Below are 13,360 nucleotides of genomic sequence, written 5' to 3'. Positions count from 1 at the left end.
AATATATATACACCTTACCTACCTATTTATCTTCTTTTAGCTTTTCTATCGAAGTATTTTATTCTATTGTTGTATTTTATTGTATTTTAATGTACCTGGCTGCTATGACGACCCAATTTCCCTCTGGGGATTAATAAAGTCTATCTATCTATCTATCTATCTATCTATCTATCTATCTATCTATCTATCTATCTATCTATCTATCTGCAGATGTTTTTTTAATTATTTTATTTTTAATTATTATTACATTATAACAACTGGTTAAAACAAAGGGGGGGTAAATGAATAACATTCACCCATCTTTCTTTTTCATTAATTTACCTTTATTGCAACTGTCCTGTATCTTGAGTCTTTACTGTCCCCATGGCAACAACATCCAGTCGCCTCTACGTCACTGCTGCTCTCCATTGTCCACATAACATGCTGCTAAGGGGAGAACTGCCTTCCTCCTTGTAATAAATACGGACTACAGAGTGAGTGCTGCTTTCCACATTGTCATCTTCCACTTAGATTTAGCACGATTTTGTTTACCTGCATTTGCCGGCGCAGATTGAACCACATTATTTGCCGGCTCCAGCTGCTGCTAATTAGATAGCTAGTCGGCTAAGCTAGCCTAGCCGTGCTTTGTGACTAGCGCTTGGTGTTGCTAATGATTGCTGATGCAGGCTTGTTTTAACTGCAGTTCGGTCTGTTATTGGCAGTCTAACTGGAATATTAAGCCCTTAATGCCGTCCTAATATTTATATCTGTGTGAATGTGCCGTCATTTGTCGAGAAAGCCCACAGTTAACGTTAATGCTAGCCACAATTAGCTACGTTGCTGGCAGACGAGGATGCGAGTAAGTGTAGTAAATGAGAGGTTGTTTGGTGGAATTACTGTGTACACCGAATCCTGTTCGCTTAAATAGTGCGTGTGGTGAACTACTGGCCGAAGGAGCAACACTTTAGCACAGCGTTGTGCTAGCTGCAGAGGCGCTGCGGTGCTCTTTGTTTGCTAACAGGTAACGTCAGCTAATATTTGTTTGCTAACATGTGGCTACTACGTTAGCTAACGCAGTGTGCAGGTGAGGAGCGGCCATGGCTCTGTTTCACTGTCACAGTTACCTGTTATTAAATCTGTCGGGCTGAATCCCATTAAAGGTGAGTTTGGCGGTTGTGTTCTCTGCGTTATGGAGCCGCTGTGGATGTGGAAAGATCTGCACAATGTAAACAAACGTTAGTGGTGGGGCCTTTCCTACAGGAGGAGTGGGGTCCTGATCTGATGCAAAGGGAGCTGCAGTGGGTTCAGATGAGAGGTAGTTAGCTTAGTTAACCTAAACGCTGTCTATGTTTTGAAATATTTAATAGGTAACCTCTTATTCTATAATCCCACACAGAACTCAGATCAGTTTACTGCAGCTAAAGGTGTACTATTGAGTTTAAAATGAGGTTTTGGCAGCAGACTAACCAAAGTTCGCTCTAATGGGAAGAGGAAAAACATGAGAAAAATGCTGAGATTATAATGTGGCTGATGCTGTGCCACTCTGTTTTTAGTGGATTGTTAAACCTTGGTCACACTACATTATTGGTTCCCAAGCGGTGGGTGGGATTAGGACTAGGGGTTGCCAAAAGCTTCATGGGTGGTCACAGGGCCTTCTTGGTTTAAAGGGGTGTAACACAACTAAATGAATATATACGCGGTAGGCCTATATGTCAGCATTTGGTTCACTTATGTGAGGAAAAGTAAAGGTAAAGTAAATGAAATTGTCTAATAGAACAATGGCCAAGCATCAGGGTCAAGAAAAAAACGAATTTGTCAGAAAAGTATCACAGTAAGTATATACGATTGTTAAAGATGACGCAAAATACATAATACAGACAGTATTAGCAAGTTCCGTAAACAGAAAATAATATCCTCAAAATTCATCCAAATGGCTCGTTTGACACAGGTTTCTTGCAGCTACTGAGTTCACTGTTTGGGTTCATTGTACAGTTTTGAATATAATATGGAATATCCATAAAACATATGCAACTTAGTCAGGGGTTGTCATTTTACTAAACTTTAGAAAAAGGGTCCCTTAAGGAAAAAAGTTGGAACCGCTGCACTTCATGGCGTTCAGCGTCATCAGATCGCTGTACATTTCACACTACACAACTTTCTGCCTTGTAATCGGGAGTGAGTCTTCTGGTCTCCAAACTACATTTCATCAGGAGTCATTAATTACACCATTAATTACAAGGACATCATGTTCAATGAGGAAAGTAGTTTAAAAACATGCACACAAAGAGGAAACATTTACAGAATACACTTGTTAGGAACCGAGTAAAGAAAGCTGATAATTAGCCTGATCAGCTAGCATCAGTTATCAATACACACATTATTAAAGCATAAATGAAACTAATAACTGAGAGTCTTTCAGAGGCTGTAGCAGGGTTTGTTTTAAAACTGACTGTTTTGGGGGTGTTACTCCTTTCAGTCTCCTCTTTAGCAGGTAAAATGCTCTATAGGGTTTAGGTCTGGAGATTGACATGGCTAGTTTAAAACCTTCCACTTCTTGTACCTGATGAACTCCTTTGTTGTTTTGGCAGTGTTGTTTGGGTCATTATCTTGCTGCATGATGAAGGACTTCCCAATCAGTTTGGTTGCATCTTTCTTTAAATTGGCAGACAAAATGTTTCTGTAGACTTCTGAGTTCATTGTGCTGCTGCCATCATGTGTTACATCATCAATGAAGATTAATGAGCCCGTCGCAGAAGAAGCCATGCAAGCCCAAGCCATGACATTACCTCCACTGTGTTTCACAGATGAGATTGTATGTGTGAGATCATGAAGAGATCCTACTTTGGTAAAGGTTAATCTTTGTCTCATCAGTCCGTAAAACTTTGTCCCAGAATCTTTGAGGCTCGTCTCTGTACTTTTTGGCAAATTCCAGCCTGGCCTTCCTTTTCCTCTTTCTAATGAGTGGTTTGCATTTTCTGATGTAGCCTCTTTACTTTTGTTCATGAAGTCTTCTGTGAACAGTAGATTGTGATACTTCACTCCTGCCCTCTGGGGGTTCTTGCTGATGTCAATAACAGTTGTTTTGGGGTCTTTCTTTACAGCTCTCACAATGTTTCTGCTGTTTTCCTTGGTCTACCGGTTCAATGTCTGTTACTTAGTACACCAGTGGTTTCTTTCTTCTTCAGGACATTCCAAATGGTTGTACTGGCTATGACCAATGTTTGTGCAGTGGCTCTGGTTGATTTTCCATCTTCTCTCAGCTTCACAATTGCTTGTTTTTCACCCATAGACAGCTCTCTGGTTTTCATGTTGGTTACACCTCTAACTATAAATGCACAGGCAAAACCCAAATCTGAAACTGAGCATAGACATTCAGTGCTATTTATTGTTTGAATAATCAATGTAATAGGACACACCTGGGAAACAAAACACACCTGTCAACCACATGTTCCAATACTTTTGCTCACATGAAAAATGGATGGGTTCAAACATAAGGGGCTACCTTCTAAGTTGTGTATCAGATCCAGATGTAAATACCTGGAAATAAAAGCTGAAATGTTGATCTCTTGTCTCATGCTCATCTTTTGATGTGAATTGGCCTCACTGTTCCATTACTTTTGGAGGGGAGTGTAGTTTGAATTTAACTAAAGCTCCCTGCACCATATAACACTTTTGAACAATACCCTACATGTCTGTAACAACACGTAACTATAGAAACACAAGATGGGTTATATTAGGCTGCAAGTGTACATTTTGTCCTCAGAGTTGATGTGTTAGAGGCAGGAACAATGGGCAGTGTGCGGATCTGAGAGACTTTGACAAGGGCCACATTGTGATGACTAGACGACTGGGTCAGAGCATCTCCAAACCTGCAGCTCTTGTGGGGTGTTCCCGGTCTGCAGAGGTCAGTACCTATCAGAAGTGCTCCAAGGAAGGAAAAGAACCGGAGAAAGGGTCATGGGGGGGGCCAAGGCTCATTGATGCACGTGGGGAGTGAAGGCTGACCCGTGTGGTCCGATCCAACAGACGAGCTACTGTAGCTCAAACTGCTGAAACAGTTAATGCTGGTTCTGATAGAAAGGGGTCAGAACACACAGTGAATCACAGTCTGTTGGTATGGGACTGCAGAACATTATGAGCACCCTTATGAAGAAACAGCTGGTAGAAATGTCCTTCAGAGAAACCAACAAAGTACTCTGGTTATACAGTTAGCGTATAGTACAGTTTTCTTACCCACGTGACAGAGGTAATCCCTTTTAGGTACGAGTTCCTGATTTTGTCTTGACTGGTCAGAGTCCTCCTCCTGTTCAGAATGACCCTGTTTTGTGTTACGTTCACCTGCCGTGCAGAACAAACAAAACAGACAGTAGGGAATGATAGAACAACAAACGTTTTTTCACACATTACATATTTTACAGCCCTCACTTCCATCCATCCTGATAAAGTTACAGAAACTGATCTAAGCTGTCTGATAGTTTAGAAATGATTTACGTCTAAAGGAACAATCACTAAACACCCAAATCTAATACTTTCAGTCTGAATTTGGACAAAATTTCAGTTTTTGATATAGACCTACATACACATATTTATAGAGGATGACATAATTGATGGTCCTTTGAATAATCTCCTTTTCACAATCTGTATTTCATCTTCTCATCATCAGTCCAATGTTTTAAGGCTAGATCTGCTTATAATGTCAATGAGTGGGAGTAATCATCTTTAGGCAACACTTTAATTACAGCTTTTACATGGTAGCCTTACAAGATTGCTCTAATTACCTGCTTTGAAAGAGTCTTGTCACTGCATGTAAATCCTAAACAAGCTGCTATCCTGCTGCATGGACTTCACAACTCACTCAAACTTGGTATTCTTGTGTTTTCTCACCTTTTTTAGTGGACCGCAGTCTGAAGCGCCGGCAGGTGAAGCCACTTGCTGCCTCTCTCTTAGACGCCTTGGATTACGACAGCTCCGATGACAGTGACTTTGAAGTGGGAGATGCCTCAGGTAGGCACAGTCTTTATAATGCCTTAAAGCTGCAGTAGGTAAATTTGATAAAAATAACTTTTTCTCATGTTTGCTGAAACTTTCACTATATCCTGACAGTAGTACATAAGACAAATAATCTGTGAAACAATCAGGTTCCTCCTAGTGCTCCTAATGGCATTTGGAAGAATCCACCGAGCCTGAACAAAAACAACCAATCAGAGCCAATTGGTTGCAGATTATCTGTCATGTCCAACTGTCCAACATGTTTCAGCAAATATGACAAAAAGTTACCTACCTATATAATTTTTCATCCTAATTATCAATAAAAGATTCACAAAGGTAAGATTTGTTGCAGGCCTACCGAAGCTTCCTTTATTGTGTACATCCCCCAGCATATATGATAAATAGTGGTTCCCAACCTTTTTGGCTTAGGGCCTCTTAAAACAACTCTACCTGTGACCCCTTTATGCAAGTTACGGCCTCACTGCTGACATGGGTTGTGTGCACTTGAATTAAAGACTCTTGGATTGTTTCATTTGAAGGATTTTTTGAGTGTTAAAGAGGCAAAATTAGCAAGAAAAAAAAAAGTATATATATATTCTTTTAAAAAAAAAATTCTATGACAGAATATGTATTTTTCTTATGTTTCAAATCATCTTGTGAGCTCCTCCGAAATGTATCCTGGGTTCCCCATTCCAGACTTATGAACCACTTTTGAGCCTATTGTCACTGTCTTGTTGTCTGACAGGATCAGACGGCACAGGCAACGGCAGCGACGAGGAAGGGTCTAAAGCAAGTGCTCCAGGTTCAGAAAGTGACTCGGAAAACGCTGGCTCAGCAGATGATGGTATAGATGAAGAGGAGGCCAAAGACCTGGCTGCTGAGGACAACCTAACGGAAGATGAAGAGAAGGCCAAACAACAGCCTTCCTCAGACAGCTCCACCAAAGACGCCCCCGCCACCACCCCGCCAAAAAGCCGACGCAAGAGCAAGAAGACATCAGAGCCTGAACCTGCTCCTGCGGCTGGTGGCGCTGATTCTACCTCAACGTCAGGGCCCGGCGTCACCAACGCAGAAGAGTCTCAGGCCGAGCCCAAGAAATGGAACTTCCGCAGGAACCGGCCCTTGCTGGACTTCACCACCATGGAGGAACTGAACGAGATGGACGACTACGACAGCGAGGACGACAACGACTGGAGGCCCACAGCAGGGAAGAAGAAAGGCAAAGCAGCTGCTCAGAAAGGTGGGACAGAGGAAGAGGACGGTGGCAGTGCCAGTGACGACGACGACGACGACGATAACGACGATGACGATGATGATGATGAGGATGATGACGACGAGGATGACAAGGAAGATGGCGATGACAACAACAACAGTAGCAGCGATAGTGAGAAAGAGATGAAGAAGCCCAAGAAGAAGACTAAGAGCAGCAGTGCTTTTGATGAAGAGCTGACTAATGACAGCATGTCCCAGGGAAAGGGCAACGAGGTGAGTGCCACTGAAATTCAATTACATGTTGTGTTTTTGCTACAGCACTCGTATTTATTTAATGGTAATTTCCATTATTTGTTAGCATCAAACTAACAGATACAGCTGTTTATTTTGTATATATATATCAATTCTGGAATTTAACAAAAACAATTTAAAAAAAATTTCTAGAAGGATTCCTAATTTAGGAAATTATTCAGTTTGAACAGTTCTGTAAAACCTTGTCTTAGGAGATTTATTTTCATAAAGGAAGTTAGGGAACATGTCTCTATAATACCAGAAATTCTAAATGCTGTCCTAAACTGCCAGTAGAAAGGATTTCAGACTGAGGAAGATCCTGAAATGTGGCCCTAGCTCCATGCTTTGCATGGACATGGTCTCATCCAATACTCTAATACTACTAGAAAGTGAACAAGCATGTTTCCCAAAATGTCAAACTAGGCCTTTAAAGACAATTGTTACAACAAAACCAGGACTTGGTTGCACCAGCTATGTTTAAGTTCTCTTCTTAAAGTGTTGGTTAGGGAGTAAAGCTGACACTAGAGGCTCAGTAACTACTAGTTAGTTTGAAATTGCATTAGCTACTAAAATTGGTTGCACCACAGTTAATAATAAAATAACTGGGAAGTGGCCAGTCAACCATCAAAGATAGAGTTCCTTTGCCATTAGCATTCTGGCTGGCATGAGCCACTTGGCATCGAAGCACATAGATCGATATTAGTGTTGTCACGATACCAAAATTATTGTTTCGATACCGATACCAAGTCAAGAATTGCGATTTCGATACTTTTTCAATACTTTTCCTGAAAAGGGAGAAACACTCTCAAATATCATTGCTGTGCTTTATTTTAAAACCAGGACAACATTTTAATCAAATAGCACACTAATGAATGAACATATGAGTAGCAGATATATTAAACATTTGAACAAAATATGAAATATCAAAATATAAAAAATAAATTAGAGCAATGACATTCAAGGTAAAAAAAATAATAAATTTAGCAGCATTATCTCAGTTATCATACGAAACATAAGAGAAAACATAACTTTATCTTGATTCAGAACTTTGAATAAAAACATGAACAGTGATTTTATTAAACAATGTAAACATTCAAAAGATTAAATATAATAATGCCTGGGGTACTTGTGCTGCTCAAACATAGCTTGGAGGGTTGGCTGCTGGGTTGGCTGCTGCCTTTGAGGAGTTGCTCTTTCGGAGCCCGTGGCTCCAGACTTCTGTAGCAGAAGAAAATGGAAACATTTAAAATATGATGGGGATAAATTTGTCGTAACAGAGGACCTAAATAGTTTATGTGTGATAGTAACAATAACTTGTGACTAACTTAGCATCTCTATATGCAGCTAACATTTACTTAACCATTACCTTACCAGGTAACACTTTATAATGAGTACACACTATTAAGCATTAGTTAAGCATGAATAAATAATGAATTAATCATTTATTACGCATGAATACACATTAGTATGTAGTTTATAAACACAGTTAAAAATGTTTTATTCATCATTGATAAGCACATTAGTTATGGATTAGTAAATACTGAATTTATCATTTATAAAGCATGATTCTGCTGTAAATAGTCATTACTATGTGGTTTATAATCGCAGTTATAAATGTTTTACTCTTCATTGTACTGTACATTTCTGCATGCACTTGCACATCCACTATTCAGACATGTATTAATGATTAGTGACTGTGTTAGCAGATGTTCTATAAAACTCACAACAAATTCATTTTCTAATGATGGCCTATAAACAGTTATTAATGCAGGAATTCACAGTTACAAAGCACTTACTACTCATTAATTAAGTATTTTACGGGAGCCCATCTGAAGTGAGCACTATCTATGGCTAATAAAGCATTTACAAATGAGATATAAAGGCTGACAATGCCTCGAGACTCACAAAATGTTCAGTTATCTTAACAGACGAAGGAGAGACACAACACAAAGGGATATAGAACATATTGTATTGATATTTACTGCAACTTCCCAACATATTGTATGAAGACGAACAAGGGTGGTTTATGAAGACATGCTATTGTTGTGATCATATCCGGGGGATAATGTCAATAAATTCGAATTAAAACAAAGGCTTTGCTTATCCCGCGCGAATGCGCCGCACGAAACACAGACGTGGTGGAGTAATTATTACTAAATAACATGAAGTCCCCAGGTAATAGGCTACTAGTCCCGTGTGAATAGGGCTATATTTTAACTGGCCCATCCAGTTTTCTGGCGGCCCACCCACAATCAAAATCCTGGCAAACAGGTCTCGACTTATCGGTAGCTTTGCCCTCACTATCAGCAAGGTAGGCAAAGTACTTCCATATTTCACTCCTCGCGTCATCTTTTTCTACCAGTCGTGGACCAGCGGCCACAGTATCACTTGTGCTCGCACATGCAGCCATCTCGTTACAGTGTGTCACATGACAGCTGCAGCTTCTTTGCTGCGTGCGTGAGGGAGGCACTGGAAGCATGCGTTGCACCCCCAACATGAATAGTCTCTTACAAATCTGCAACGCAGTCATTCTTAAAAGTATCGATACTAATAAATTTAGGAATCGTGACGTTTTTAATTTCCGAGAATCGCGATACTTTAGAAGTATCGGTGCACCGTGCAACACTAATCGATATTGAAATACATTATTAAATTAGGTATCTGTGTGATTACTGTGTCACACTGTACAATTAATGAAAAAATGATGTTGTGAGGCAGCTGTTGTTTTACCATCAGTGAGTCTAATAATGTGACAACCGCTTTTAATTTAGTAATTCCAAATGAGTAATAATTTCCATTTTAACTAGACTAGATCTGAATCTAGACACAGCTGCTGCTACAGGTTGCTGAACTGCCAGCAAGTTGTAAGAAAAGGGTATTCAGACCTTAGTCCAGAAACATTTTCCACATTTTTGTTAGTCACCAAAAGTTGGCACTGAAAGCCATTGGTCACATATGTTCTTGATCGAGTTTCTTATTCTCTGATATGATAGTGCCTGTTACGTCATAATTGTGTTATTTATACCTGTGTTTTATTTGGACAAACTTCTAGTGGAGCCTACTTTGTGCTAATACTGAGCAGTCTTCCACCTTATCCTAGTTATGAAAGGCACTGCAGATGAATTTGGTCTGCACATTGGCTACTTTGTATGGCACTGCATAATACCAAACAATGCGAGTCACAGAGTCACCATATAATCCAGTGAGAGGTTTAGATGGTATCAAAGTGATTCCAGGAGAATTTCTGCCTTTGTTGTAATCGACTTAGCACTGTGAGCATTGTCTATGGGATTTACTAACTGCCAATCACTGCATCTGTGGTCAGATCGGAGGGAGGGGACGTTGGATAAGTGGCTTTACTGTGGCTCTGTTTCCCCGATTCCCCAGGATGCCTTGCTGGACCGGTCCCAGACCTGGAGCACTCAGCACATCCTCATCTGCTGCGTCTGTTTGGGTGACAACAGCGAGGATGCAGATGAGATAATCCAGTGTGACAACTGCGGGGTGACCGTGCACGAAGGTAACTGGTGTACATACAACAGATTCATGCCTGAAATCAGCCAAGCGACTGTCCAGTTATTTCTCACAACTGCTTCTTAAAATGATGAAAACCGTTAAGATCCCTGGTCCAAAAAGACTAGAAAACTACTAAAAAGTGAACTTTGACCTCAACCAGCCAACTTCTCTGCAAGTAGATTTATGCTTTAGGGACTTGTTGGCAGTCTGTACTCCCAGGCTGTGTATCACTGCCAACAAACTCACACACAGTCACTTTGTACTTTATATATTTACTTCACTACTACTACAAGTTAAAAGGTGATTGCATTATTCTTTTTAGTTTCAAGCACTTTTAACATAAGTGGTAATAGTGATAAGACTGATATCATTGTCATCATCATCAGGGATTTCTAGGGCCTCACTGTGCTTCTAATGAAATGCTTGCCATCTACGCAACACAGCTTTTTTTATATCGCTAAGTCTGCCACGATATGATTTCGATTCGATTCAGCAGCCTGCGATTGATATTAGACAAGATCATATGCCCATTTAACAATATCCGTTAGGCTACGCGATGACTGGGATAGCTGAGTGTAACAGACACCTTGACAGTCACAAATGTGAGCAGTCATGTGAGCAGTCAGTAACAGGTTTGAACAGCAATAGTCAGGCAGAGGATCGAAGAGAGAGAGATTGTCAGTCAGCCAGTTGCAACTAGTCCAACAGGGAAAACAATTAAAGTTATTGTGCCTGTTTCTGACTCACGTTAATCCATGCTATGAGAGTTTTGTTGTTGTGTTTTGTTGTTGTGTTTTTTTTGGTCATATTTGCTGAAACGTTCACTATCCTCACATCCTGACAGTAGTACATGAGACTTGAGATTATTTGTCTCAAGTTCTACTGTCAGGATATAGTGAAAGTTTGTTAGCGGTTTGCAAATATGAAGAAAAGTTATTTTTCTAGTAGTTACCTACTGCAGCTTTAACTTTCAGTTCACTGTGAGTGTCCCAGCAGCAGCAGAGCCCTACCAGAAGTTGTAATTCTTACCTGTAACTCTTAACTTGCTTTACCAACAAGAAATTAGGAGTTAAAATTGTAAAATAATACAGTGATATAAGCATATATAAAACTCTCCGTTTATTGACGGGAATACTCACTTTTAGTCACATGTACTCAGCTGCAGCTGGAAAAACAAGGGAAAAAACAACAGCAACAAAGTTGTTTCTGTGGAGAAATTCAACTCTGTTAAACTGTCTGTAGTGTTGTTATGTTGTTATGTCTTACTGTACTGTATAGCTACTTTTTATTTAGGAAGGATGTGCCCTTGGACAGAGATGGTGATTGAAAACGGCCCATGGGAATTTCTAAATAAAGGCGTATCCATTGACAGTGTGTATAATGGACAGAGCTTCCGGGTCCGTGAAGTGAAGCTGATGCAAAAGTGTTTTAAACCAGCAGTTTGTGACCAGGCAAGCTGCTATTGTTTCCTGCTATGGACAAGTCCAAACTATGCAGCCAGTGAGCGACAAACCGTCATGGCGATGCCCAAAATGCTAAACTGGAGGCTTCAAAATGGTACTCTACAAACCAATGGGTGACGATAGGATCACACTTTGGCGTATCTTAAAGATGGATCAGTGTTTGTTTTCACTTTTCAGCGGCTTGCTTTTCAACTGTGCTTTACTTTAGGCTATGTTTTATCGGAAAGGAATTTTGTTATATAACTTGTGGAACATGCATCCTAGTCCAAGGAATGCTTGGGTAGATGGTAATAAACAGCATGTGTGCTGACATACTGGGAGATTCTCCAAAAAAAGTAAATAATCTGTGTAAACCAATGATGTTGCACCATTTCTTTTTAGTTGCTTTTAGTTATGCCAGTACAGAGGTGGGAGTAAGTCACACATGTGCAAGTCTCAAGCAAGTCCCGAGTCCGAGCGTCGAGTCACGTCGAGTCAAATCATAGCTTAGGTCAAGCAAGTCACAAGTCAAGTCATAGAAATATAATAAGCTGGATGACAACCGTCTTAAAGTGCTGGACTTTTATTTGCAACAAATATTTCAATATGTCGCAAAAAACATTCCATCAAAGAATGAACTTGAAAAAGTAAACCTTAAATGTAACATAGTGTTTGTGTTATGATTAGTGCTGCCATGATATTTAACAGTATGTGATCATAAAGTGGGGTTTTATAATACGACGTGGGACTAACTAACTAATGGTTGCAGCCCTACATTGTACACTCAATTAGTGCATGTACTCTTCAAGATTTAATGATCTTTGCCTTAACATAATCTATACTAAAACTTTGAAACCATCTTTCATTTACTACTGTACTGTGGGCTATGGGAAAGTGAGGGAGGAGAATGCAGGCTTTTACCAAAGAGATAGAACCCTTGCTAGCACAATGCCACTACATTGACTTGAATGATAGGTAATATTGTTTAGCACGATAGTCTCACAATTTAAAACTTAAACGTCAACATGATTCAAACTTGATGTGGTCTGTAATGCAAACAGTAAGCTCTTGTCACTTTTGACTTATGGAAATAGCTAACGTCAGGTTAAAAAGAATGCTATAGCTAGCGACATTACTTACTTTTCCTTGTGTAGCCTGAAATGCCGAATGAAATTCGACGTGGTGCTGGAGGTGTCTGAATTTCTGGCACTGCAGACCCTTTTGTTTTCATAAGAAAAGTCTTTTTCTAATTTTCTAAATTTCTAAATTTTGGGAACAGCTGCTGTGCCAGCAGCGCATTCCAGTTCCGTCTTCCAAGTGCTCCGCTCCGGCCTCTATACAACCGCTGCAGTCAGTTCGCCCATGCAACAGGAAACATCCGATCGAAAAAATATATATTTTTTAATAATTCACATATTAATAAAGACAGCAATGACTTGTCGAGTCATTTCATGCAAGTCTAAGTCAAGTCTCAAGTCATGAATAGCAATTCAAAGTCAAGTCAAGTCTTTTATCACTGTTAATCAAGCAAGTCACAAGTCCTCAATCTGGCGACTTAAGTCTGACTCGAGTCAAGTCACTCGACTTGAGTCCCCCATCTCTGTGCCAGTACTAATGTCCATTCATTGGACGGATAACATTTAAAGGCTTCAAAGACTGCAAATATTGAATTCATTTTTTTTTATTTCTTGGGAAATTAATTCAAAATGTTTATTAGACCTCAGCATCCTGTGCAATCTTGTGTTGTTGTATTATTACAACTGGAACTGTGTAACAGTGGTTAAGGAGGGAATGAACTTCCTGTTTCAGCTTTATAAGCTGAGTGAGCCTGACTGCTTGGAAACAGGATCAATGATTTTGTGAGTCATCTCTTTTGGACTGGAACTCTCCCAGACATCCATAGTTAAGGCCGGCCATGCAAGGTGGATCAA

At 40.0% G+C, this 13,360-nt stretch overlaps 1 protein-coding gene across 4 annotated transcripts in view; it reads left to right on the top strand.

Annotated features, from left to right (window-relative positions):
- Positions 1-373: 373 nt before the first annotated feature.
- Positions 374-13,360, top strand: part of phf14 (PHD finger protein 14) — a 104,032-nt gene continuing 91,045 nt past the window's right edge. For 3 of the 4 annotated variants that reach the window (XM_051415285.1, XM_051415283.1, XM_051415286.1), the window contains exons 1-4: positions 374-473; positions 4,873-4,983; positions 5,714-6,453; positions 9,859-9,991. In XM_051415285.1, the coding sequence (XP_051271245.1) occupies position 473; positions 4,873-4,983; positions 5,714-6,453; positions 9,859-9,991 (985 nt within the window). In that variant the 5' untranslated portion in view covers positions 374-472. Of the gene's footprint in view, positions 474-581; positions 839-4,872; positions 4,984-5,713; positions 6,454-9,858; positions 9,992-13,360 lie in introns of those variants that run through there. The other variant, XM_051415284.1, reaches the window with a different exon arrangement.

This window comes from Dicentrarchus labrax, unplaced genomic scaffold (assembly GCF_905237075.1).
Source record: "Dicentrarchus labrax unplaced genomic scaffold, dlabrax2021, whole genome shotgun sequence".
Taxonomy (NCBI): domain Eukaryota; kingdom Metazoa; phylum Chordata; class Actinopteri; family Moronidae; genus Dicentrarchus; species Dicentrarchus labrax.
This window is presented reverse-complemented; position numbering and strand designations above follow the sequence as displayed.